This window comes from Trichosurus vulpecula, chromosome 6 (assembly GCF_011100635.1).
Source record: "Trichosurus vulpecula isolate mTriVul1 chromosome 6, mTriVul1.pri, whole genome shotgun sequence".
NCBI classification, from domain to species: Eukaryota; Metazoa; Chordata; class Mammalia; order Diprotodontia; family Phalangeridae; genus Trichosurus; species Trichosurus vulpecula.
The window spans coordinates 4,009,638-4,036,198 of record NC_050578.1 but is presented as its reverse complement, the minus strand read 5'-3'; the positions used below and the strand labels follow the sequence as shown (position 1 = coordinate 4,036,198).

The window sequence follows — 26,561 nt, the reverse complement described above, 5'->3', positions numbered from 1 at the left end:
TCCTTCAGCGAGCCCTTACTTTACACCAGGCATTGTGTAAGTGTCGGGGACACAAAGAAAAGCAAACACGGGGTTCCCTGTTGTCAAAGAGTTCCCATTGTGCAGGGAGACTGCAAGCAAAAAAAGTACAGTAAATTATTATCATGCTTGTGTCTGTATGTACACACACATACAGAGAGAACAGAGAAAGAGTGGATTCAGGCAGGTGTGCTCAGAGGGAATGCTCTAGCAGGTGGGGGCAGGGGGGAGGCCCCTTTCAGCAGAAGCTTGCTAGGGGAGCTGAGGGCTACAGATGAGGAGCCGGCGGACTCTTGGCACGGGGAGATGGCCGGTGAAAATGCCCAGAGCTGAAAGCTTGGTATAGGAAGGGTGGGATGAGAAATTGTCCGATCAGAGATGGATAACTTCCAGAATCCTTTCTAGCCTTCAGAATGTTCTCCCCTTCTTAGATTTTCACCTGGCTTCGTGCTCACCAATTACAGGGGGACAATTTCACCTACATGTTCTTTTTCTTTCTTTTTAATTCTCAACAGAAAAAAGGGGCTCCCTGAATAACTGTACGATTGCCAAGAGAATCGGGAAGGGAAAAGACGCCACGATCATCTATGAGCATTTCCCGAAGCCCGCGGATTCCTCGCCCCAGGACGGCTGTTCCTGTGCTGCAGAGATGAATCCTTTGGCCGCCGATAGATCCTCTCCCTGTGGAAGTGTGCAGAACACTAGCTTCTTTGCTGTAGGCACCGTCGATGGCCAGACTGAGCATAATTTAGCAGAAGGCTACACCCTGTCTCAAGTGCAAGCACCTGAGGCTAACCCGCCCCTCCCACCCGGCATGGATGCCCCTCAAAGTGGGAGTGGTGACCTGTCGATGAACCTTAATTACTTCGAAAAACTCTTCACCACCCTTTCTGCTGCAGTGGCTCTTCCCAACAACATTGGTACCAGTACCGTGACGACCTCCAAGCTCATCAAGGACCCTCGGCTGGTGAAAAGAGGAGGATCCTGTGACCGAGCAAACCCCGAGACAGGCTCCGGAGAGAGCAGGGAAGAATGCCCTGATTCAGAAGCGAATCCTTCACCATCCCTGCCCACGGATGCTGTTCTCCCCTCTGGAGCTGTCCCTAGTGAGCCCATGGCGCTCAATTGGGGCTGCCCTCGTTCTGAGGGCACATTCTATCAGAGCTGTGACTATGGAGCTATCCGTGAGGTAACCATGGAGGATGCAAAACAAGACCCCCAAAATAGTGATCTTCTTTCACATGCTTCCGAGGAAGTCATTCCAGAACATGAGACCCAGGAATATAGTGAAAAAGAAAGGCATGACTCCAGCCGGATGAACAGGATCCTCCTGCCAGTTAAGAAACAAGCCAGGGGAAAGTACATCTCAGAGATAGGTCACTTTCCTGGAAAGGGCATGTCAATGGATACCAGTCCAGAGAGGCTTAGTGACCCTAAAACATGGGAATTACAGCCTGCTGACTTCAAATTTGTGCATGAAAGACTTCGACCACCTTCTCCTCCAGAACCTTTCCAGGCTCAGCAAGAAACCAGAAATAAATTCATTCAGGATACTCAAAATACGAAAAACCTGAACACAGACGCAGAAAACCATTCCAAACAAGGAAAAAATAAATACTCCAAGAAAAAAGATAGTTATGACTCTTCTCATGGAGAAAGGAGGAGCAGCTTAAGAGATTGTTATCTTCCCCGTGAGAAGCACAAGACTTTGATTTTATCCCAGGAAGAGGGTGAAGCCTGTAAAAAGCCTCAGAGACAGGGGCCATCTATTCTGGTGCAACCTTCCCCATCACCTACAGAGCAAGAAAGCAAGTCAAACCCCCAACACATACCTAGTAAATCAGAAAATGATTTCCCTCCTGTAAGTGCACAGAAGTCTTCAAAAAATTGCCTTGAAGAGTGGTTGAGATGTGAAAGAATGTACATTGATAAATATTATTCCAAATCTACAAAAGTAACAGAATTGAAAATGGGAAATCTGCATCTGATACCCGTTGGTATGGAGCCCGATGCTTCCCAGGACATGGACGTCATTGTTCAGACCAAAGAAAAGCCTCATGATGTAATTAATTTGTCACTTGACACTAAAGTGCCCCATTTCAAGATGATCAGAGATGAGAATGGGAAATACCCAGTTGTTCATGGGGAAAATGAAAATGAGCTGGTGTCCCCAGCTGGCCCACATAAAAATGGCAAACTGAATGCCTACCTTGTTGAAGAGATCAACAGGAGTCAAGATTGCCCTGTGTTCTGTGACCCAGCCTTTGGGGATGATGATACCTCTTTTCCTGACCTGAACGTTTATTTTCAAGAACAAGAATTTAGGAGTGAAGAAAGTGGTGACCCACATCCTGAAAGAGCAGGAAGACAAAGTCCTTTTGTAGAAAAAAACAGAATGGAAAATATTTATGTAGATGAGAAGCAAGTAGTTTATATGAACAAAAACTGTACCGCCATTGTCAGCGATGAGAGAGAGGTTAAGACTTTGGGCAGTTCGGCAGTAATGTATTCTGAAAAGTTTTCTTCCACATTTAACTTAGCCTGGAAAAAAAGCTATGTGTCTGTAGAAACTGCCTTGGTTGGAAGTGAAAACAGAACTACCCTTGGGAATCAGGGAGGGATCCTTCTCAGCAGTGAAAAAAGGCTGATGCCACAGGCTTCCGCAGCCACGTCATCTGAGGCCGTGGGCTCCTGTGCGGCCCATGTGCACAAAGACTCCGGGACGAGCATGCCCATTGCTGCTCAGATGCCAGGCTGCAGCACTGAGTATGAAGACAACCAAGGCAAATTCCCAGGACTGGCACAAGCTGTCCAGAGCCCCAGTTTTGAAGCCAGGGGAAGAAATGTCTTTGGGGAACACAAAGATGACAAGGACTACGGGAAACCCAATGAAGTCTGTGAACAGCCCACAGTTAACGAGGACACGATGTTCCTATTTCCTCAGGAACTGGACTTTGACAACGAGATTGAAGTGGAATGTGACCAATGCGAAGACCTCTTCCTGCAACAAGACCCAGCCCTCCGTAGAAACCTGTCCGCTGAGGAAATGAACTCTCTGTACCAGCTGCTGGAAGCTCGTATAGACTGGGAAAATCTGTTTGGAAGCGGTAGCCAGAAGCCCTCAGAGGGTTCCCAAGGCAGTTCGTCACAGGAGGATGGAAGCCAGTGTTTCCTTAGGGAAAGCAGCTGCATTTATTCTTGTACCCAGAAAAACCACAGGGAGCTCTTAAGTCCACTGGTGGTTCCTGATTTACAGATTCAGATTACAAATATCTTTCAGTCGGAATTTGCCCTTTCTCAGGAGCCACTAGCAGCGCAGGACGAGGACCTGATGTGGGCCACATCGGAGATTACAGAGGTAGAAATGACCGACGCATGGGAAGACCCAGAGCCTGTGGCTAGTCCTTCCCAGTTTACCTGTGAGAACATTGACCCTCCTGGTAAAGATGAGCTTGGTCCGAACGTGCAGCCAGAGGCATCAGAAGGAACGGGGAATTTGGTCCTTTCCCTACCTCCTGACTCATCGGTTCACAAGGCAGTGGAAAACCCCCTGGCCTTGTCCCCTCAACCTGCTGCTACTTCCCAAACCAAAAAGGATGAGAGTGCCTGCCCCCTGGCAAAGCCAAGGGATGCCCATAACAAAGCTCCAAGGATTAAGGATATGGAACCTAAAAGTAGTAAAGGGAAGCTACCGGCCTCCTTAAAGAACAGAATCATGCCAAGCAGAAACTTCAGGCATCCAGAACCTTGCGGCATGACCAGAAAGACAACGCATCACCAGTCATATGAGCAGTTTTCTTCTTTATCCGAGGGACGGATAAAGACCTTTTCTCAGTCAGAAAGGTACATCAGAAACGTTCTGGATGTCCTCCATAGCGAAGCATCCTTATGCAAGAGCAAACATCTGTCCAGAAAACTCGCCCGGGCTGTTGTTCATTTAAAGAAAGCTCACAGGAGAGTTCGCGGATTCTTGCAGCTCATCACGAAAGTGGGGGAGAAAAGGAGAAATAGCCCCTTGCCCAAGTCTTACGAGGTCATACGCAACAGCTTATGGGAATGTTGTGACTTGGTAGGTTACAATTTTCTGACGGAAAGAAGGTATTACTCGAGGCGTTGTTGGCAGAAGAGAAAAGATGACAGAAGGGAGGAGAGGAGAGCTTCAGGACTAGAAGTTGTTCGATCTCGGACCTCTGCCTCACACCACCAGGGCTGTGGCAGCAGCAGCAGCAGGGACCATGGAGTCCGCAGGCCACTCTCCATAGAAGGTCCGTGCAGCAAGGCCTCTGTAAGTCATGGAAGCATCCCGAGAAGCGCCAGTCCTGACAGACCACACCGCTCTGAGTCTTGGGACTCAGCGGTGAGCAGGGCCAGTTTGAAAGATCAAAGAAGAAGGGCTGACCGCAGGGTCCCTGATGAACAGTCACAAGCTTTCCCTTCTCCTCGCTCTGACAGGGAAAGGAGTTTGGACTTTGTCCTCTTGTCTGACGTTCATGCTGAAGAAAGAAGTGAGAGGCCCTCGAGGGACCTCACCTCCAGGGAGGCTTCCTCAGCAGTCCATTCTGCTCCATCTAGAATGGAAAGTAATGTAAAGTTTTCCAGTGGCCTTGGGAAAAAGAGCCTTCCCCAGGATACCAAAAGACCACATGTAAAAGGTGATGGTGACACTCACTCCAGAGCGAATTCTGACCTCTTCATTTCTGCCTTAAAATCAGGCACAGAACACTTTTTCAATGTTGATGTCTCTAAAACAGATGATCTGAAGTTGCCTGGAGATCCCCCTAAGATGGAAGGTCACCTTCCTGCAGAAAAGTCAGTAGCACCTGCAAGAAGCTCAAAACCAAGCTCCGGTTCAGAACCCTTAGTCGGGGGCTCAGGTGGGACAGCTCCCTGGACAAGCCGAGAGGGAGAGAGGGTGCTTCGGAACTTTTCCTGCATCTCTATTAATAATGAGGCCGAATGGTGGACACCCCACTCCAAGGAGCTGCCGACTGTTGATGGCCTTGCAACCCACACTTCGTCCTTACAGCAGGAGCAGCCACAGCTTCAAAATGGTGGTGAGAAGGCTTTCGATACAGTATGGAGGCCTTGTCAAAACTCCCCTCGAGGAGGGGATAGGAAGGAAGAAAGTGATTCTGAAAGGGCCCCGGTGGAGCCTGTACCACTTGACAAAAATAAAAATTGTAAGGAAAGTGCTGTCAAGGTCCTCGTTTTGAACAGTTCTTTGGAGAACACTGGGAGCTCCTCATCACAAAAATCCATGGTAAAGGAAAAAGATAAAAAAAGACGGAAAAAGCCAATAGAAAGGGAACAGCAATCAAAAAAGCCAGTGGAAGAGTCAAGTATTTTACCAGGACCTTCTGAGAAATCTGTTCAGATGGAAGGGCAAGATAAACAGGGCCAGACCTTGGAGGGTTCTTTTGTGGTGACTGCCTTTTGGAGTAAAATAACTCCCGGTCAGCTGGCCAGGACCAAGGAGGTGGAGAGCAGAATGGAAGTGGAGGATGAGCCAACTCTCTCCCCCAGTGGCCCTCCGGCCACAATAATGGGTGATTCTGCCCCCAGGAGGAAGGGAGACCCCCAGACCTGTGCCGTGCAAATGCGCCCAGGGACCCCCGAGGCTGACCCTGCTCAGCAGCCCCCTCCCACAAGTGAACTAGAGGAGGATCGGTCTTCAGAGGACCCTATGACTCTCATTGTGAAATTATCCAGAATTCTGAAGAAGGCAGACAAGGCGTCCACGCTAAAGAGTTTACAGGAGCAAATCAAAACCTGCCAAGCTGTCCTTCCTTTATTCATTGAAGCTTTTGAAAGAAAACAGAAATGTTCCTTTCAGCACGTGCTGATTTCCCGGAATTTGCTGGTGGAAGGGAACGGGTGGAGTAACTGCAGACACCATTGCCTCCACCCACGAGCCCTCGATTCTCTAGTGGAGCTCCAGATGATGATGGAAACCATGCAGTTCATCGAGAATAAGAAAGGTCTCTTGGGCAGCGAGCCCACGTTCCGCAGCTTGCTGTGGTACAACGCTTCTCTTTACGGCGAGCTGCTCCGGGGGAACGAAGGCTACCGGCAGCAGTCCTCTCTCTACCCAGCTTTCCAAGAACGGCTCAGGTACGATGCATTCAGCGAGTTACAGCCCTACCACGGTCAGTTAGTCAAACTGTTAGAAGAAGCCAGGAAGGAGAACAGTTCCTACTATGCTATCTTGAAATACAAACGACAGATCGAGGAGTGTGAAGACATCATGAAACGCTGCTCCAATGACTTCGACTTTACCCTTTCGGCACCGTTCAGCTGTGGGGTTAATTTTGGAGATAATTTAGAAGATTTAGAAACATTGAGAAAAAGCACTTTGGAACTGATCAGTAACCAGGACCATTTCTCTACAATTCAGTCTTGTCCTGGGAAACAAGACCATCTCTGGATCATCATGGAAATCATCTCCTCCAAGATGCAGTTTATAAAAAATTCTGAATCAGTTAGTATGAAGATATCTCTCTATGGCCTGGAACACATCTTCTTCGATGCTGCTAAAAGTCTTGTTTGGAAAGAGAGGGGCCTGTCAGTCGGCAAAAATGACTCCCCCAAGAAGATGAAGGAAGAGCTGCTCGCATTTAACCAGTGTGCCTTTAAGAAGCTTCAGCAGATCTATGAGACTCTAGAGGCTGACGGCAAAGCAGAACGGGCTTCCAAGGGTTCGCTTGAGGAAACTGCTGGAAATGTTCCCGGTAAGCATTGTGACTACGTAAAGGGAGAGGTGCTTGGCAGGGGAAGCTTCCAGTTTAGTGATACTCTCTTCTCTCTCCCAGATTTTTGCTGCGTTGGAGACATATTAGACCAAGCGGAATCTGCTGACGTGAAACAATTAGAGGAACTTACAGCGAGGTGCAGAGACCACCTAGAGACCTTAAAGAAATGCTTCCAGATTCTGCAGGAGGACTCTGTGGACAGCATCTTGATCACGGAAGACAACGTGTTGGACGTGGCCAAGCAGCCCAGCCATCAGGTAGTCATCCTGAAGCCCGAAGCTGTTGAGATGTACATCGAAGTGGTCATGCTTGCTGAAACAGTTCACTTCTTGAAAAATGTCACGGCCAGGAAGCTAGACAAGCCGAGGTTTCGGGGTATGCTGTGGTTCGATTTGTCTCTCCTTCCGGAGCTGATACAAAACCAAGAAAAAGCAGCTTCCTTTTCATTTCTCAAAGAGAATGCAGCAGCCTGCCTGTGGGAGGCGGTGGAGGCTTCCATATTGGAACTGAAGGGGGATGCCACTGTCATCTGCGAGTACCCTGAGGGGGCCAACTCCTCTTACGCCCTTCAGCTACTGTCCAGAGAACTCACCGAACTCTCTGAAATAAAGACGCTCCTGGAACAGACAACCCCACCCATCGCCACCTACGTGGACCTTGTGCCTTACACCACGTCAGTGAATTATGGCACGACCCTTTCTGATCTTGAATACAATTATAACCAGTTTGCTGCGTTGTTGAAAAGCCTCACTTTGGCCTCCCAGAAAGACCTGGGGAAAATGGCCCATGTCATGAAGGTCATGAAGACCATAGAGCGCCTGAAGGTCTCCTGTGCCGAAAAGGGAAGCGGCGACATCTCCCTTCTCACCTGCCAGATGTTCTACAATGCAGAGAAAGCCCTCCGGCAGGGGAGGAAGGAGACCAGGGTTGTCCCTAAGGCAAAGCCCAGAATGGCGGCCAGGAAACTGGGGCCCTATTGGAAGGAATCGCCACCTCCTTCAGGCATGCCCCACAAAGACCTAGCCGTCTCCAAAAAAAGACCTTTCCCTTTAGCTCCTTGCGAAAGCGGCCAAAAGTACTCGGGAAGTCGTGATTCACCAAGATGCAAAAAACCAAAGGTAAGAAGGTCTTAAGGACTCAAGCGATGCCTCCTTTGAAGCCTTCCCTTCCACCCCTCCCCCAAGCCCTCTGCCCCCTCTGTTTCTCCCAACACTTGTCCTGGCACTTACTGTCCCTTGTCTCCTGACATTAGACCGCAGTCCTCCCAAGGGCAATACCCATGTTCCGTATCTGGTTTGAAGCGCCCAGCCTAAGATCGGACATCGAAGCCCGTCATTGGCAGCTGAAGTCAATTGAAAAGTGACCTCTAGCTGCAATTCTTTTTCACAGTTTAAGTAAAGTTAGCACTAGCTGCCTCAAGAAAGGTGTGGGAGGGGGGAAACTTTTCACTCTTGCCCCACAAAAGTGAGTTCTTAGTCCAGCCAGCTGGTGCTTCCTGGGTCAGAAGTCAGTCCTCTTCCTTTGGCAGGAGGCAGGGCGATGTACTGGGACGCGTAGAGGTCAAAAGCACCGGGTGATCCGAGGGCCGGTAGTCCAGTCTCCTGCTGTCCCCAGATGTCAGGTGAGGAGCTTGGTGCTGACGCTTTCCGAGGTCCCTTTTTGTGTTAAATCTGCAGTGTCCACCCCACCATGGACATACAGCCACAGTGGCATCATCATGTCAGCTAAGGTTCCACCTGGCCCTGCAGCCTGTTAAATGGGAGTCAGAAGAGGAGGGCGTAATGGCCTACTTAATTTTTAAAAACTGCCATTTTTATACCTCTCACCGGTTCTTGTCTAGCTTGTCAAGACCCGCCCTGTTGAGATGCATTTAGGTCCGGACTCAGACTGTCGCCAAAAAGCTGGTTTCACAGCTGTTCCATTGAATTGGCAGTTTCTTGTGTCAGTGACTCGGTCCAGAGATATTTAGTCAGGACGTACTCTGCACCAAGGAGACGAGAAAACCAAAACGTTGCCACCCCTGCCCCCGAGGAGCTTACTTAAGGTCTATCAGGAGAGAAAACACAAAGATGGAAGAGTATATTCAGAACATATCTGCAATAAATGTACAGTTTGCAGGGGCCCACTGGGAACAGCAAAGACCTCGTGTTGTGGGTCTCAAAGGCAACCAGGGGGAGAAAGCCTTCCCTGATGCCCGAGTAAAGCCAGGTGGAGATGGAGGGACTGGTGGGAGGACGGGCCAGAAGGCCAATATTCCTGTCCTGTGCTAGGGAGGAGGGAGAAGAATGTATGGCTGGGTCCAGATGTGTGAATGACAACTCCCTTGATGTGGGTGCATGATTGTCCTTTTCCACGGGACTGGAACCAGTTCCCATCTTTTACGTAATTATAACTTTGAATAGTATGAATTCAAGTATGTAACTGCTTTGAGGGACGGATTATTCGCACTAATAGAGACCTGATGGCATGAGGAGGCTGGAAAATGTAGGATGGGTTTAGGTTGCGAAAGCCAGGCAGGAATGCGTACTGGACTGTGGAGCCAAGAGGGAGTCACCCAAGTTTATGAACTAACTCAGGACTGACGTGGTCACCCCTGAGCCTGAGCAACAACCTTTGACGGGCGTATGGAGACCAGTGAGGCTGCTGCCACAGGGCGGGAGAGAGGGCACGAGGTGGGCTTCAGCTAAGATCACGGCCTTGTGGATGCAGAGAAGAGATGCTGGGGATCTGCACCCCCGAGATCTAGCAACTGATGAGGCAGCTAGGGTCAGAGGGAGAATGTGAACTCGGAGATGACAGAGTTTGGGAGACCGGAAAGACAGGGCTGCATGCCAAAGGAACAGAGAACGCAGATGGAGCAGTTTAAAAAGTCTCCGTGATCCTAAGATCTTAATTCATTCGAGGAGTTCCTTTATAGCTTGGGTTATTTAACCTCTCTGTTTCTTGATCTTTAATCTGGGTATTTTATTTTATTGTAAATATATGCATCCATTAAGGTGTCAGTTTAATTGGCATATAATTGAGCAAAATACCTTCTTATTCTTTTCCTTTTTTCATTCATTGTAAATTCTTTTTCACTTTGCTATTGGTAATCTGATTTTCCACTTCAGTTTTAGTCTATTGATTCTTTCCCCCAAAAATCTCTCGTTTTAACTATTTGTGAAACGAGGTTTTAGATTTTGTTAATCTCTTACTTGACTTTCAGAATTTCTGCGTCACTGTCTGCAGGGTTTTTTTAATTGGTTTTTTCTTTTTTTTGCACGTTCAGTTCATTGATCTTTTGTTTCTCTCTTTTGTTGAGGAACATGTTTAGAGATTAAAAATGTCCCCTGAGACCCGCTTTGGCGACATCCCCAACATTTGCTGTCTCAGTGTTTTTGATGGTGGTTCCTGTGACTTGTTCTTTGACCTCCAACGCTTCTGGATTAATATTTCTGCATTTTCCTGAGTCTCTTATGCTCTGATCTATTACTGATTTTTGTCAAGGTTCCACGCGTAGCTGAGCATACTTCTTTCTGTTCAGTAATGAACTCTATTGAGTAATCACCCGAGATTTATTGTTTCTAGCTTTAAAAATTCTATTCAAGCCCTTAATTTATTTCTCGTTATTGTTTTAGATTCCTATCAATAATAATAACTAGCATGTATACGGCCGCTAGGTGGCACCATCCTCCTGAGGTGAAATGTGGCCTCAGACACGCATTAGCCGTGTGACCCTGGGCCAGTCACTTACCTCTGCCTCAGTTTCCTCCTCTGTAAAATGAGCTGGAGAGAAGAGTGGCAGGCCACTCCAGTATCTTTGTCAGGAAAACCCCAAGTGGAGCCACAAAGAGTCAGGCATGACCGAAACAAGTTAATAATAACAAAGTATTCATATAGCACTTTAGGGTTTGCAAAGCACTGTACGTACATCACTTGTCTAGATCTAAAAGGGGCCTGTCGAGGTCCTGAAATATTACAGTTTTAGTGTCTATTTCTCCCTTTAACCTGTTTGTTTTTTCCTGTAAGTGTTTGGATATCAGACTATTTGGGGACTGCACATTGAATATCGATACTAGTTCATTGCCTTTAATCATAAAGTCATTTCCCTGTTTATCTCTTTTAATCAGTCTCTTTTTGCTGTTTCTGCTTCTGCTACCCCTGCTTTTTTTTTAATTTCTACTGAAAAATAACAGATTCTCCTCCATCCTTATTTTAACTCTGCGTCTGTTGTTGCTCACGTGTGTTTCTGGTCCAGAATGTAGATAGTTAGATTCTGCTAACGCCCGAGCTCCTTGTTAATCAGCACATGGCAGGCCCTTACATGCGTCTCATGATTGCCCTTTTCTCCTTCTCTTCTGCTTTCCTCTTCCATTACATGAGTGAATCTGCCCCATTTATACTCAGTTAAAGCGGCTGATTTTGTATTTTTCTCTCTCCTCTCTTTTTCATGACTTTTCTTCTCTCTGTTTCCCTCCCTCTTTACAAAGAAGAAGCAGCTGGTAAGGTTGGAGTGGACTCACTCCTAGTGATCTCTGCTCAATACCATCTCTTTCTAAAGCCCTGCCCTCCTTCCCCCCCTCACCCAGGTGACAATCAAATGAATATTTAATTCTTTCTTGGTGGTTGGGGGGTGAAGGGAAGGAGAGAATTTGCAACCTAAAATAAAATTTTAATATTTAAATTTTTATTTTAGTTATTTTTATTATTTTTATTTACTTTTGTTTTCATTTCTTATTGTCATTAATATATGATATTATATGTTATGTAACATTATTTTATATTTCTAATAATTTATTTTATTAATTTATTTAACATTTAGTAATAAAAATTTTAAAAAGGTAAAAGATGTTTTGTATGTGTTTGACATACCTGGTAGGCTCTTAGTGATGTTGGCAGACCAGCTCTGGTGTGAGGGTAGGGTTGGAAATAGAGCATGGGATACAGAGAGGGTGGGTACTACGATAAGGCCGAAATGTTGGAGAATCTAGAACACCGAGGTGCAAGGGGGAGTCGTTGAGGGCGTTTGAGTGGAGGCCCAGGCAGACTGTCTCGAGAGGCGGCTGCTGATGAGGGCACCGTGGTAGCAGGAGCCAGGTCTCGGGGAACTCAGAACGGCAGGGTAACTTTGAAACCAACGTTTGTAGCTGCATGTACCACTTTTTTATTGTTCTTTGACGTGGAAACACTAAGACTTCCTAAGTGTCAGAGTAACAAAAAAAGAAGTAACCCCCAGCCTGTGGACCTGTCAGACTGGGTGCATGGCGGGGCCGCAAAGAGAGAGAGCCCCCCCCCCCCCACACACACAACAAAAAAAGACGAGCTGAGTTTGAGTTGGTGGCAGGATAGCTCCGTGTCACTTGGTAACTATGTGCCTGCAGGAGAATGCCTCCCCGTTGCAGACCATCAGCCGAGAAGCCTGCTGCCGCAACTTGGCCGGTCCTCTCGTGGGACCTCAGCACTCGAATCAGTCCCACGGAGAGCATGAGCCCCGGGCAGCTCGGCAAGGCCCACGAGGGGCTCGGGAGGTTCTGGCTAGAGGGATGGTGTGAGGGAGGCGAAGGGCGGGTGGCACAGATGCTGAGGCTGGAGTCCGCTGTGAATAGAGAAGGTGCTTCAGGGCCCTCTGAGGTGGAGATTCCTGACCCGACTCCGCGCATTTTGTGGTTAACTGTGTTTCACTAGAATGAGTTTTCTGTGTAATCCTCTGTATTTTATTCTGTGCCTTTAAAACCATGATTATGAGAAAAGGGGGTTGTACCCTAGGCGTCACCAGACCGGACTCGTTGACTCCAGCAGTCACCATTATTCATGTGCCAGGGCTAAGTGCCAGGGGCAGGGCAATGCAGACAACAGCCCCTGCTCTCAAGGAATCTGCTTTGTGATGGAGAAAATGTGCCTATTTCAGATGTACAAAAGACACGGTAATAAAGGGAAAAGCAGGAGCAGCTGCAAGGGCCTGGGCCCGGAGTCTTGGAGGAAGCCAGGGAAGCCGTGAGGCGGAGGTGAAGAGGGAGGGCGTTCCGGGTAGGGGGCACAGCCTGTGCAAAGCATGGTGATGAGAGATGATGCATTGTATTCAGAGAGCAGGGAGTAAAGTTTCAAAAGCTGTGAAAGGATTGGAGCCGCCTTGGGAAGGGGTTTGGGGGACAAAGAGAGGAATTTGGAGTGAAAGGAGGGAGAATGGCTGCAGTGGAGTGACCGACTAGAAGCCCATTGTGAAGGACAGGTCAGCGGGTTCCAGCCGGTCAGCAGAGGGGGCGCGTGTGAGGGACATTGGGAAGCTGAGAATGATGCGGGGGTGGTGGGTCCAGAGGGGATGAGTGCTGGGGCGGTGGGATGCAGGGGTGTCAGGGGCTGATATGAAAGCAGCACTTGCCAAAAGGGCATCACCATCGTAACCCGCTCGATTTCTGGTCTCCCCGCAGACGGATGATCTCACAAGGGACGTCGAGAAAGCCAGGGAGCCTGAGGGGCCGGCCCAGGATGGGAGGTACGAGCGACAAAGCCAACTTTGCCAGAGACAGACCTCAAACTAAGGTTTTCCTAACCAGCCTCCCTCCGCCGCACCTGCAAGAATCCCTCCTCCAGCAAGGACAGCCGCTGGTCATCCAGCTTCTGCTCACATGCCTCCAGAACAGGGAGCTCACTTTCTGCCCAAGTGGCCCATTGTACTTTTTAAATGGTCTCTTCCTGCCCTCTGGTCAGAGAGGGTCAATTCAAGCCCCTTCCCACATTCTGGCCCTACAAACCAGAGGCCTCTCGTTCCCCGTGGTCAGGTCATACTAAAGATCCCCAGTTGTTTCAAATGATCGTTCTGTGGCATCGTCCCCCTCCTCTCCTTGGGTTGTGGTTTCTGTGTCCGCTTCAGATTTGACTACCTGGCTCTCCTGCCTGGTCTGTGTGCATCTGGGCACATCACAGCGCACCCCCTTTGCCTCAGTTCCCTCATTTGTAAGATAAGGGGGTTTGAATGATCCCTGGCCCCCATCCCATCCCAGCTTTACGCCCACAGTGGTCTCAGGGTGCTGGAAGGTGGGGTCCCCCTAGAACAGAGGACAGTGGGGATCTTGTTCCAGAGGCTGTTTCTATTACAAATTCACATTCCTTGGAGAATGAGAGGAGAGAGGACCCTTTGTTCAGATACTACAGGGTGGCAGGGGATGGGTGGGCCAGGCTGTTTGAGGAGGGCTAGGGAATCCTGACCTCCCAGGGGCTATGTGACCCCCCAGTCAGAGGGCAGGGACATGGGCCACATCTCCAGCACATTGCCCCGAACCCCACCCTCAATCCACCCCCACGCCCACGCCCCAGCCACGTGTTCCTGTCCTCTGCTGAACCAGACCTGTTCTTTTGGTCCTGGCCTGGGCCCCACCCCCACCCCAGTTCTCAGTGGGGCTGACACAGGGTGAGGGGCCCTGAATTTGCAGGTGTGGGACAGGCCCGGCCTCCGTTCCCAATCCAGCCCTGCTGTGGACACTGTGGTGTTGTCCAGGGAATCTTTGTCCTTCCCACTGGCCACCTCTCAGTGTTTATGTTTGTGTGTGTATGGCGAATGTCTGTGTGCATGGCATGAGTGTGTCGTGTGTATCGTGTATGTGTGTGTGTGTGTGTGTGTGTGTGTGGTGGGCCGTATGACCCTCGGGGAACCCTCCGTCTCAAGGTCTTCCACTTCCAGGGAGAAGACAGCAGATCCTCTGGACCTCATCCCCCCGCCCGGCCTGAGCCAGACCAGGAAGCAGTCCCCAGATGTGCCCGGGCAGGGGTCTCCAGGGCCCAGCTGCCTGCTTCTGCTGCGGAGCCTCACTGAGGACAGCCCCCCGACTGTCAGAGTTACAGCTGGGCCACAGGGGAGCCCCAAGGGGATGAGAGGAAGAGGCCTAAGGAAGAGAAGCTGGTCTGAGGGGACCCTGCCCAGCGCTCGAGGCCTCCCTTCCCAGACTGGAGCGGATGCCCTCCAGGCCACGCGCTTTGCAGCACGTGCCAGCTTCCACAGTGAAGACAATCTCCATTCTGCTGCAGCGGCAAAGGACTTGGGCTTTGTTTGTGCAGACCGCGAGATGCTCCTGGATGGCGCTAACGGCATCCAGCCCCTGAGTGTGATCCTCCCGAGCCACGTGGCCGTGGTCCTACATCCCACCTGTCCTGGCCCAGCCGCTCCCCCCCAGCCAGGTCCAAGGGCTGAGCCCCCCAACCAGGCGGCCCCGGGGTCCTTCTCTCTGCAGCAGCAGCCTGAGGACGTGCCGGGGGTCTTTGTGCCAGCCTCTGGGGGCTGCTGGAACGGCCACCCCTCAAGAACCCGCCAGGGGTCCCAGGCCTGGGGCCACACTTGCAATCCCCTGTACCCTTGTTCTTCATGGTGCGTCTATCATTTGTGCAACAGCGGCAGCAGCTCCGCCACCCAGACCTACCAAGGGATGACGCCACTCGAGGGCCAGCCCCTCCCTGCAGCTGCGGCCGTGGCCCCTGTTTACCACATGCCCGCCAATCTGCTCGGCTGCTTGGGCCCCAGGGACCCCCCGAGGAGCGACTTAGGAGAGCCACTGCTGCCCGGGCAGGGGCTCAGCTTTTGCGCCTCCCACGGACCCCTCCCGTGCCCCGCTGCCCCCTGTGCAGCCAGCCAGGCCTCGCCACATGGCCCCTACACCTGCCCTCCTCGCCCAGGCTCGATTCCAGGAGTCACCTGCAAGTGCGGTGAGTACCTCAAGGGACCGGGAAGGGTTCGAGAGGCTTGTGGGCTCCTGGCCGGCCGGGCTCGATCCTGATGAGAAGGGAGCAGTGCCCACAGGTGAAGGGTGCTTGGGAGAACATCCCGGGAGCATCCTCTTCTCCGCTGGAGAGACTAGCAGGGGTCAGCCCTGGCTGCGTGCTTCTGTCCCAAAGCATTGTCCAGGGGGGAGGGATCCTGGCCTGCTCTGGGAGACGCCGGGACCGAGGCCTTCTTCTTGACTCTGGGCCTCAGGTTCTGTGTTTGCCTGCCTCTGTTTCTTTATCTGTAAAAGGGGGAGAGTGAGCCCCACCCCAGCTGCCCAGGGTGGGGGCAAGGTGATGACATGCATGGGGCAGCTGGGTGGCACAGTGAGTGGAGCACCGGCCCTGGAGTCAGGAGGACATGAGTTCAAATCCGGCCTCAGACACTTCACACACCAGCTGTGTGACTTTGGGCAAGTCACTTAACCCCAATTGCCCTGCCTTCCCTCCTCCAAAAAAAAAAAAAGGTGATGATATGCATATGAAGCAATGCCTGGGGGCACCTGCCATCATCCTTATTATTACAGACCAGTCCACCCTGGGGCAGCCCCCAGACCCTATGGTTCAGCCTCACCTTCCTGACGTGCCTTCCGCATCTGTGCCCTCCGTTCAGAGCCACATGTGAGACAAGGACTAGCTAGCCTCTGGTCGGCCTCCAGCCTCCTTGACCGTCATGCGCCCCATTGCCCTCAAAGCAGTCTGGCTTGTGGGCTTTCTGGGGACCTTGGTTCAGATCTCTCCTAGGCCTTTTAAAAAATGCGTCGATGGCTGTTTTTCTTGGTGCCTCTCTACCCCTTGCCCAGTACCCCTCGCCCCGCCTCCATTGAAAGAAAGAAAGAACAATCTGTGCTGTTGGGTCAGCACGGCCAGCCAGACCACCCCCAGCCCGCATCTCAAGGTCCCACGCTGTCTGTGTCCCGAGATGGGGTGAGCTTCCTTTGTCGTGAGGCCTTCCACGCTTCAACCAGAGGCTTTCAGCCGCATCGTCAGCCTGGTAGAAATGCCACTGGCCTCGCTCCCTTGTCAAGGTCTCCCCAAGCTTGTCTGAGACCGCTGTCCCTTTGTCCATCCTCAAGGCACTGTTTGGTCTGAGCATGGGCACCCCCTCAATGTCCAGTTCTTTGCCACCACAAGAACGCCGGCCAGACTTTTAAAAACCAGCCATGGGCTTTCTGGCAACTACCATCCCCTCAGCAGTTCTGACCATGGGCCTCCTTAAGCTCCCAGAGAAGCCAGGGATCTGAAGCCAAGGAGGTGAGCGAGTGAGTGGGACCTCCTGGGGAGCAGGAGCGCTGGGTCTCAATGGGACGGGGCAGGACCCACACCAGCCACAAACCCCCATCAGTGGCCCCTTCTCCATAAAGCACAGAGGACACAGGATGAACAGCCATCACGCAGCCTGTGACCTCAAGACAATGGGCGCCAGCATGGAAAGCCATGAACTTGATGGGAGAAACTTGGCAGGGAGCATTGGCGGAAAGACAGAAACCTGGGGTGGGGGTGGTGGGGGCGGTGTGCGTCGGCCTCTGGCCAGGAGGACGGGATTGCTGCTGATGTCCTCCTCCCTCAGCTTGGTCCCCAAAGAGGCGTCGCTCTGATGGCTGAGGAGGGCAGAGGCTTGATCTGGCTGCTTCTCCGCCTCTTGCTGTCTCTCTCCCCCACAGTCCCCCGCTTTCTCTCTCTCCCTCTCTCTTTCTCTGTCTCTCCCTCCTCTCTGTTTCTGTCTTTCTCTCTCTTCCTCTCTGTCTCTGTCTCTCCTTTTCTGTCTTTCTTTTCTCTGTCTTTATTTCTCTTCCTCTCCTCTTCTCACTCTCTGTCCCTCTCTCTGTCTCCATTTCTCTCTCTGTTCCTATCCCTCTCTGGCTCTCTCTTGTCTCTCTCTGTCTGTCTCTCTCTCTGTTTCTCTTTCTCACTTTTCCTGTTTCTCTGTTTCTGTCTCTCCGTCTGTCTCTCTCTGTTTGTTTCTCTGTCTCATTTTTCTGTTTCTCCCTCCATCTATCTCTCTCTCTCTCTCTCTCTCTCTTTCTCTCTCTCCCTTCCTCTCTCTCCCTCTGTCTCTCTCCCCCCCCCTCTCCCTCCCTCCCTCTCTCTCCTCAATTTCTCCTCTCCCTTGCTGATAACTTAATCTAAAGAAAGTAGAGGAGGCCCCTTACCTTGGGCCTGATTCTAGCCATCAAGAAGGAGTGGATAAAGTAGGAACCTTGGGAAGCAGCGCCCACACCCAGCAGAAGGACCGTGATGGTCAATCGGGCAGGAGGGTATGTGCCCTCGATGTCAGGACGGCAGATATCAGTACCATCAGGCTGAAGACAGAACGTCCCAGGGTCGAAGGCTCCAAAGAGCTGGAAACTTTCAGAAATTCTGATCACACTGTCAGGTCTGAGTCCAGCGGAGAAGGACAGGCATCGTGTGGCCGTGAGAGGATGGCCCATCTCTGGGGGTGGATGCCCCAGTGTTGTCGAGGGATTTTGATTCTATCATTCAGCATGTATGCGGCTGATTATCTCCGAGTCCATTGATAAAACGGTGAAGCCCCACTGCGTGGGTAACAAACAGCGCATGGTTCTTGGGTGACTTGCCCTCTGACTTTGTGACACCAGTGCTAGCATCATATTACTGTTACGACTGTTACTGTTATCACTGCCCCGTTTTGTCTTTTCAGAGGAACTCACTAAGGCTCAGAGAGGGTGTGGTCAGCTCATGGTCACACAGCAAGTACCTGTAAAAGGTGGGACTTAAACCGGGTTTCCTGACTCCCAGACTCTACTCTTTCCAATGGACCAAGCGATTTTAGCTGCTTGGCGTTCGTCGTCCCTATCGGTGAAGCTCAAACTACTAGAAAGTCAGGAAGGTTAAACCCCCAAATACGTAAAGAGATGGTCAGCAAGTTCCTGGCTGCGCCTGATTCTTTTAAGGCCGGATGACACCGAGCCTTGGAAGAACTACAGGATTGACTACTGTTCCGTCCTCGACGATCTCTGGAAATTGTGGAGGACGGAGCCATTGCCAGAGCCAGTATTGTCATCTCCACCGTCAAGAACAGGATGAAGGCGGATTCTCTGCTTGGTTGGGCCCTGTGTCAATTCCTGGCATCTTTCTATAATAGACCATTAAAAAAAAAAGGTTTCCGAGCATTGGGAAGGGGCCACTCTTGGCCATCGCGTTTCCTTGTTTAACAGTATTACCGTACTAATGCATTGTTGGCAGACTGCCACAGGCCGTGCCTTACTCAATTCCTAGTACCCCAGGCAGGAATTTTATATAGACAACATGGGGAGGTACAGACTGGATGACCGTAGAGTTAGGTGAATAACCATGCCAAAGAGCCGTTGCTGGGTGGCTTTGGATACGGCTAGCACAGTGCCCCAGGAACCTGAGGCCGGCTCTGTGGTGCTTAGCCATTTTATCAGCGGACCTGGAGATAAAGGCATATTAACCAGCTCCGTATGTTGAATGATATAATCAAAATCCAGAAAGGTGTTGATGGTCCAGAACAGTGGGTGACGCCAACCAGATGAAGTTCAGGAATGTCCCGCCGTTGGGTGCTGAAACTAAGTGTGTGCGTGGCTATGCCCAGGAAGCAGCTTGTAAGACGCAGGCGGATGGGCATGGACGGATCCACGGATGGATGGCCTGCCGAGCGGGAGTCAGCAGGTGACGCAGCTGGCCTCACATAAGTGAGAGTCTCATCGTCCTGTGCCCTTTTCTGGTTGCACTTGTGGGCCAGGGCTCATTTCTAGGTGATACTAACAAGCTAGAGAATGTTTCAAAGGAAGGAGACCCCAAGGTGGTCTCCAAGGCCCTCCCAACTGTGGGCTTCTCTGATTTTCCAGCAGATTGCCACTCCCTTTAGGGACCACCTCGAATCATTTGGGCTGAGCTGGGTAGGGCTCCCTTACAGCCCAGAATGCCTTTGTAATGCCAGGGTGTGTGCCCCAGGGATCAGGCTAAGTGGCTGCCTGTCACACTTACCCGGAGAAGCCAAGGATCTTTGTGGGCAGGAGCAGGGCTGATGCGGTATTAGTAACGTCTCTTTGTTCTCTTGGTGCTTAGCAAAGCGCTTGGCCCATAGTAGGTGCTTTATAACTGCTAGCTAGCTACGCTGTCAGGTCTAAGGTGGCCTGAGCCGGCAACGGCAGCTGGACCCGGAGGCAGAGAAACTGTGCCTCGGCCACCGGCCAGTCTGAGGCCCTGCCTGATCCTCAGGTTCCTTCGCTGTATGAGGAGGGGTCTGGAACAAGATAACCCTCAGGGTCCCTTCCCACTCTGGACTCGAGATGACACCGATACTGAGCCGTGCTCCCAGGGAGAGAAACACAGTTAGACTCAACCCCCTCTTTATTCTGGCAGAACTCGAGCAGCTGGAGACCTTAACTGACAGTAACAGAATCTCAGGGCCCACTGCCCGCTGGCCAGCTGTCTCTGTGACCTGAACCAAAGGTGTGGGTGGATCAGTCTCCTCGAGTCCATGCACGACCCCCAGACCCTGCAGACCCAGAGTCAGGGTTCAGAAGCGTCTGCTGCGCCTCAGGCGGCGGCCCAGGTTCTCAAAGTGTGCTCTGGGCTCCCCAAGGCCCCCGCGGGCTCCCAGGAGCCAGAACTGTTGTCATCTGATGCCAAGACGTTTCCATTTCTAATATCGTCACTGTCCATAGCTGTGACCTACAGCTTTCTGTGAGTGTGATGATGACGATAAAGACGATGATGGTGCTGGTGCTACTGTCACAGAGCCAGAGAGGGCAGATCACTTGTGAAAGGGATCCCGAGACACAAGAGTCTGAAACCTGCTACGGAATCAATCAACGTTTATTAAGCACCTACTGTGTGCCTGGCCCCATGCTAAGCGCTGGGCATTGGCCCAATCCATAAGACAGCATTCACTAGGAATAACGGTAAAGTCCGTTACCTCAGTTCAAAGACACCAGCTGTATGAGATGGGGAGGCGTGATTAAACGGCGATTTGTCTGAAGAGGCGGGATCTGTGGGCTTTGGACACTCTGGGTGACTTGCCAGTGTGAGGCAGTGGTCGCCACAGCTTACAGGACGAGGAGACCACGGCCCCCCCATGCTGGGCACTGGTTGGGTCACCTCTGGAGGGCAGGGTCAGCTTGGGGTGGCTCACTTTGGGAAGGGCACTGGCACATAAGAGAAGGGGAGGATGAGAAATCTGTGACATAGACAAGACATTAGATCCGTTCTGTTTGGCCCCAGAGCGGGCAGGGTCAGAGTTGTGGGTGAAAGGAGCCAAGAGGCACGCTGAGGCTTGACGTCAGGAGAAGAGCTCACACTGTAAATGAAATGGGTGGTATCGGGAGGTCTTGAGGCAGAGGCTGGCTGAGCCCTTGTCTGACAGTATGGCGAGGCTCTCTTCCAGGCATTGTTTGGACTAGATGGCTGCTGAGGTTCCTTTCCACTCTGTGAATTGGAGGGGTATTCCTGGCACATGGAGAGGACAGTCCAATTTCATAGAAGTGTCAGTGTCCCCTAAATCCAGAATCAGGGCAGCACTGCTCAAAACTTCAAGTGACTCATTTTACAGAAGAGGCTAAGAGACTTCCCCAAGGTCACCCACCTCACAAGTGGCAGGGGCAAGATTTGAAACTCAGTCTTCCAAATGCCAAGTCCAGAACTCCATCCACGATGTCATGCTGCCTCTCAGTTGACATGAGTGGAGAGAGATAAGAAGGGGATGGAGAAGGAAGAAGACGTACTCTCTCTCGCTCCAGCCCGTCCAGTCCATGCTCAGGTCTCGTTCCCTGGCCACATCTCTCCATGATGCCCCTTTCTTTCCAGTCACACAGCCGTCCGCCGGTTCTGGCCCTCCTCACCTCATGCCTGGATGACTCCCCTCACCCACTGAAGTCATTTTCCTAAAGCACAGGACGAGTCATACCACCCCCACTTGTACTCACTATCACTGCTTAGCTGCCTTCCAGTGAAAACTCAAAGTTTTTAACACTTTTTTCAGACAACATCCCAGTGACGCTCCCTTCCCAACCAGTGACAAAGAAGCATATTTAAGTAGAACGAATTCACCACATCTGACGATATAGTTGTCCTCCCACACCCATCATCTGCCTCCTCCTACTCCCCCAGCTGTAAAACGGGCGTGTGGATTGAAGCCCCCTTTCTCCCAGGGTGGCGTTAAGGATCGCATGAGACCATATTTGTACGAAGCCCTTAGCACAGTGCCCGGCTCAGAAAAGAAGCTCCCCTAATAACGGCCTGGCGGTGTCTCCTTCTGCATGAGGCAGGAGGCAAGCTTTACCTCCAGACAGTGTTCATCAAACCAACTCCCTGACCCCCAGGAAGATTTTCTGCCTTCCCTATACATTAGACCTGTCTTCTCATTAATAGTGACAGTGATAATTGGCCGTGTCCATGGGGGGAAAGTCATTGAAAAGGATCATGTCTGTGGCCTCATCAGGAGAGGGGTCACTTTCTCCCTGGGGCAGCACTTCGTGGTTGATACAGTGAAAGGGTCTGGAGAAGGCGGGAGAGAACAGGGGATCAGGAGATGCCTTTTGCTCTGAGCGACTCCCATCTCATGGTTTGTTTTCTTGTTTCTGTTTTCTTTTTTCCCCCGTAGCCCCCTGGCAACAAGGATCTTTCCAGAATGGACATTGAAAATACTCCCGGATCTGTCTACAGGAACAGAGGGTTTGGGGGCTGGGGGTGGTGCGGTGGGGTGTTTGCTGGTTTGTTCTGTTTTATCTTTGATTTTGTTCAATGTGTTTTCAACTTATGTCAGCTTGGTTTTAAATTTAGAAGCCATAGCACACTTAAGTCCAAGAATTTCACCCATTAAGCAGTAGGAAAAGCCATTTTCTTTACCGTTTTCCAAAGCTAGGTTCATTTCCCATACCTTTTCTGCTGAGCTTGCTCTCTAAGAGACTGGGGTGGGGGTAGGGGGCCGCGGGCAGGCCTTCACCTTTGTAAACGGTTCTTAGTCACCATAAAAGCATTCTGTCGGCGAGAAAGGAGCAAGTACCATCTATCGGTGTGATGCGGAGTCTCCTCCACAGCCTCGCTTTATTCCCCTTCAGAATCAAAGAGGGGATGCTTTCTGTTTTCAGAACAAATGCCAAAAAGGGCCCAGGGGGCCCGTCCTGAATCCTCGCACTTCTTTTTTTATCAAAGTCGTCAGAACTTTCTAAGTTTCTTAGATGACTGGATCACCAAATAGGTATTTTTGTACCCCCCCACACACCCAGCCTTGATGGTTTTCTTTAATGGGAAGACCACCTTGGACCTTTGTACTTGTGACGCGTTTCACTGTTATTATAGAGACCCTGCTTTGTGTGTTCTCAGCATTTCCCCGAAGCAGAGATTTATTTTTGTAACTTTGTAGATTTGAAGCATTTCTAACGGCTCTCATTACACTAAAGACAAGCCCTGTCTTTTCCAGGGCAGACTGACTCAATGTGCTGTTTCTCAGTCATCGATGACAGGCCTTTTGAAAACATTTATAACAAACATTAGAGGAAAAAAAGGAGAGCAAAGAGAGTGAGGGCGACAGTACCCCTTGCCGGCACCTTGTTCTATCCACCCCGTGACACGGGACGCCGTGTTATGCTTCGGAGACATCTTTTCATGGTTTTAAAGATCACCAAATGCTCTCCCCCCCTCTCCTTGTAATACAGTATGTGTGACCTTGGAGGTGCAGTGGCCAGTGGGCCCTCAGAGAGCCTCCCTTGTCCATCCTATTTCCCCCTAATGGAATAAATAGGGTCATCCCCTACTTCTAGCATTAAGTATTGCATGAACCTGTCTTTTTTTTCCCTTTGCCTCAACCTGACCCTGTGCTTTCACATAGCAGTACAGCTAGAACCTGTCCTTTTTTTCCCCCTTTGCTAGAACTCAACCCCCATAACTTTCAATATAGCAAGAGCCCGTCCTTTCTTTTTTTAACCTTTTCCCAAACCTGACCCTGTGCTTTCATAACAGGATAGTAAGAGCCTGCCCTTTTTTTCCCTTTACCCGAATCTGGTCCCAAGTTTTCAGAGCTTCCAAATGCCTCCTCGCATCATACTTTGGCATCTTTTGTGCCACAGGAGAAAAGTAATCCTGAGAGCTGGTGAGGAAGGAGATTCTGTTTAAAAACCCTGGTCCCTCCTCCCCAGCTTCTGTTCCCAGCAGATTCACATCTAAAGGGAAAGCATACATTCTGGCAAGCACCACTGATGGGAATAAGCACACAGCAGTAATGAAACATTAAAGCAGGGTCAGGCTCCTTGGTCAGGATAATTAATCATTAAATAGCCACTTAGCAAAACCCAGACTATTAGCCAGACAAGGAAACAAGGACAAAATCATTTTATAAGCCGACCTCTTAAGACGCGATAGAAAATCCTTTTTCTCTACTGCCCAGAGAAATCCCGGCAGGCCTTTCCACCTCTGTAAAAGGCTCATGATAATCTTAACTCTCAAAGTCACATAAAAACGTTAGGGCTTCCCTTTGATTGGGTGATGCAGACGTGGAGGTCACAGGTCAGTGTGACTGAGAATCCTAAGTCTCCTCCCGGTTTTGGTTATTTTTTTCCCCTTCAGAATAAAAAGAGGGTATCGCTTCTTTATGTTTTTAGAACAAAGAGACCCCAAGAAAACAGTGTGAAGGGGCTCGCCGGACGCTGGCACGTCACATCGCTCTCTTCTGTTGCTTCCCTGTCCATCGAGGCTCTGCCGCAAGTCCTGCGTTTGCATATTCTCACTTCATTTGTCTTACTTTGTCCTTGCCCTTATTCCAAAGCACAGTGTGCGAGTGCGAGCCCCGCCGTCCCTTAGCAGTACAGCCCAGGTTAAGGGCGGGGTTGCTGTTCTTTTCCTGTCCCACATCATGTTTCTTGTTCTACAGAGTGAAAAGAAAGCAAAATCAAGTTCTGCTAGAAAGTATAAGCAAGAGAAAATTCCCATTGGGGAACAGTTTGGAATCCGGGAGAAGGAAAAAACCAATAAATCAGAAAACTTGTGATCTGTGTCTGCGGTTCTGTGTGTGCTTTCTGGGGTCCTTGGAAGGCAGTGGGGCCTCCTTGCCTGCCTGTTGGCCTGCTTGCTTTCCTTCCTCCTCTTCCTCCTCCTCCTTTTCCCCCTCCCCTTCCTCCTCCTCATTTGTGCCCTTTGGCTCCCCTGCGCTGGCCTCGGAATCACTACCCCTTCTTCACCCGGGCAGCTGAACCCTCCGTACCCTCTTTCTCTCCCTGGGAGGACGTGGTGCTGGAGCCAAGCCTAGATTCAGGGCTAGAAGGGCCTTCAGACTCCATTGGGCTGATTCCTTCCTTTTACAGAGAAAGGGGGTAGAGGCCCAGAATGGTTCGTTGCCTGCCCGAGGTTTCACAGGGAGCAGGCAGGCTGGTGCTGGGACTGGGTAGTCTCTTGCTGAGTGTCCTGTTTGCTATAGGAGCATTTACAACTCAGAAATCCATGAATCAAGACTTCCTTATCACTTTGTTGACTGTCTAGACCTAAAAAAGCCAAGGAGAAAAGGTTGTGCCGAGGAAACTGTTGTGTACGTATTTTCTTTTCTGGAGAGCTGGTGGTTATACATTTACCAGCACACCCTCGGTTGCATAGCCAGTAAGAGTCTGAGGCAAGACTTGAAGTGAGTCCAGGTCCAGCCCCCAGCACGGCACCCCTGCCCTCTCCCATCATCTCCGCCCCCTGGCTACAGAGGAGCATACCTCCTCATCGCGTCTCTTCTGGCCTTTGGCAGATTCTCCCTCCCTCCCCTTCCCCTTCCTTTCTCTTCTGTTTTCACTCTTGGAGATCCCTCTCCCAAGGTTTATCCCCTCAGTGGGGATGGCTCCCACATCTCCATCTCCAGGCTCCTCTGCCCACGCTCCAAAGGCATTTCTAACTCAGCCTCCCCCAACACCTCCCTTTTCCATAGGGTCCCTTCATTTCTTTTTTGCCCATGGGCTGAGCCTCTCCACACCACCCAGGCCCCCATCCAAGTACCTCTGGGTACTTGCTCTGCGCTCAGGGGGCCTTCTAATGAGGAAAGACAGCACACAGATGGGAGCTGGAAAGTAGGAGAGTCCTGAGGGGAGAGAGGGCCAGACCTGTTTGGATAATGTGAGATGAGCCAGGGGACACGGCAGAGTCCAGAGTCCCACTGGGGAAGGGCAGAGAGGCTAATGGCTGGTGTGCTGGCAGCAGGGTTTGGCCATGGCTGGCCATGGCATGGAGACAATCCCAGAGACAGCCTAGTACAGCAGAGGGGACCGATTCAGGAGCCTCTGGCATATGCTGTGTGATGGGGCCAGCCACTTTAACCTCTCTTTGCCTCAGTTTCCACAACTGTAAATTGATAATAGCAGCACCTGCCTCCCAGAGCCGTTATTAGGATCAAATGAGATCAGATATGTAAAGCTCTTAGCAGTGCCTCGCGTATAGTAGGCATTTAAGAAATGCCTATTTTGTTTTGTATGATCTCAACGGGTATACAGTTATCTTTGCTTGCCTTCTCAATGGCTAGAGAAGGAGCAGGAACGACAGAATTTGGAACTCAAAATTTTAAAAAATGAATGTTAAAAATTTTAACGTGTACATGGGAAATATTTAACAAAGTAAAAATATATGGAGTTAGCCTTCCGCCGCCACCACCAAAAAACCCCACTTCTTTCCTTACTTCCTCCCGTGGCCCAAAGTGTTCAATGCTCAATTATCTGAAATAAAGACGAACTCTTTAGCACACCGTTCAAGGCTCATAAGCCTCCCCACTATACCCCCTGACACATGCTATCTGCTGTTAGCCATCTGTTGCAACAGTCCGGCTAGCAGCGGCTGTGGGGGTGAAAAACCAACAACAACCAGCTTGCTGAACGCTGCAAGCCCAGGTCCTTTTGATCTGCTTTACTAAGGATAGCAGCGTTAAGGGGTTAACAATCTTATTTAATCCAGCATACAAATATCACTTACTCAGCTCAGGGGAAAAGCCAGCACCCTGAGCTTCAGAGCAAATACAAATTACAAACATCAACAGACAGACCTTGTCTGATTAAAACCTCAATGCATAGTTACCAGAGTTTAACAAAGTCCCAACATGCGGTTTACAAGCTGCGGGGC

The 26,561-nt window shown here is 50.6% G+C and overlaps 1 protein-coding gene and 1 long non-coding RNA gene across 2 annotated transcripts in view; one reads left to right on the top strand and one right to left on the bottom strand.

The window, feature by feature from the left end:
- Positions 1-15,511, top strand: part of TEX15 (testis expressed 15, meiosis and synapsis associated) — a 28,715-nt gene extending 13,204 nt beyond the window's left edge. Inside the window, exons 7-10 of the mRNA XM_036763302.1 lie at positions 534-7,893; positions 8,608-8,625; positions 13,192-13,221; positions 14,425-15,511. Of these exons, the coding sequence (XP_036619197.1) occupies positions 534-7,893; positions 8,608-8,625; positions 13,192-13,221; positions 14,425-15,511 (8,495 nt within the window). The remainder of the gene's footprint in view (positions 1-533; positions 7,894-8,607; positions 8,626-13,191; positions 13,222-14,424) is intronic.
- An 8,285-nt stretch (positions 15,512-23,796) lies between these two features.
- Positions 23,797-24,948, bottom strand: LOC118853750. Its single transcript, XR_005010685.1, has 2 exons — positions 24,682-24,948; positions 23,797-24,345 (listed from the first exon to the last, which is right to left on the bottom strand). It is a non-coding gene; the product is annotated as an uncharacterized LOC118853750 (long non-coding RNA).
- Positions 24,949-26,561: the final 1,613 nt, after the last annotated feature.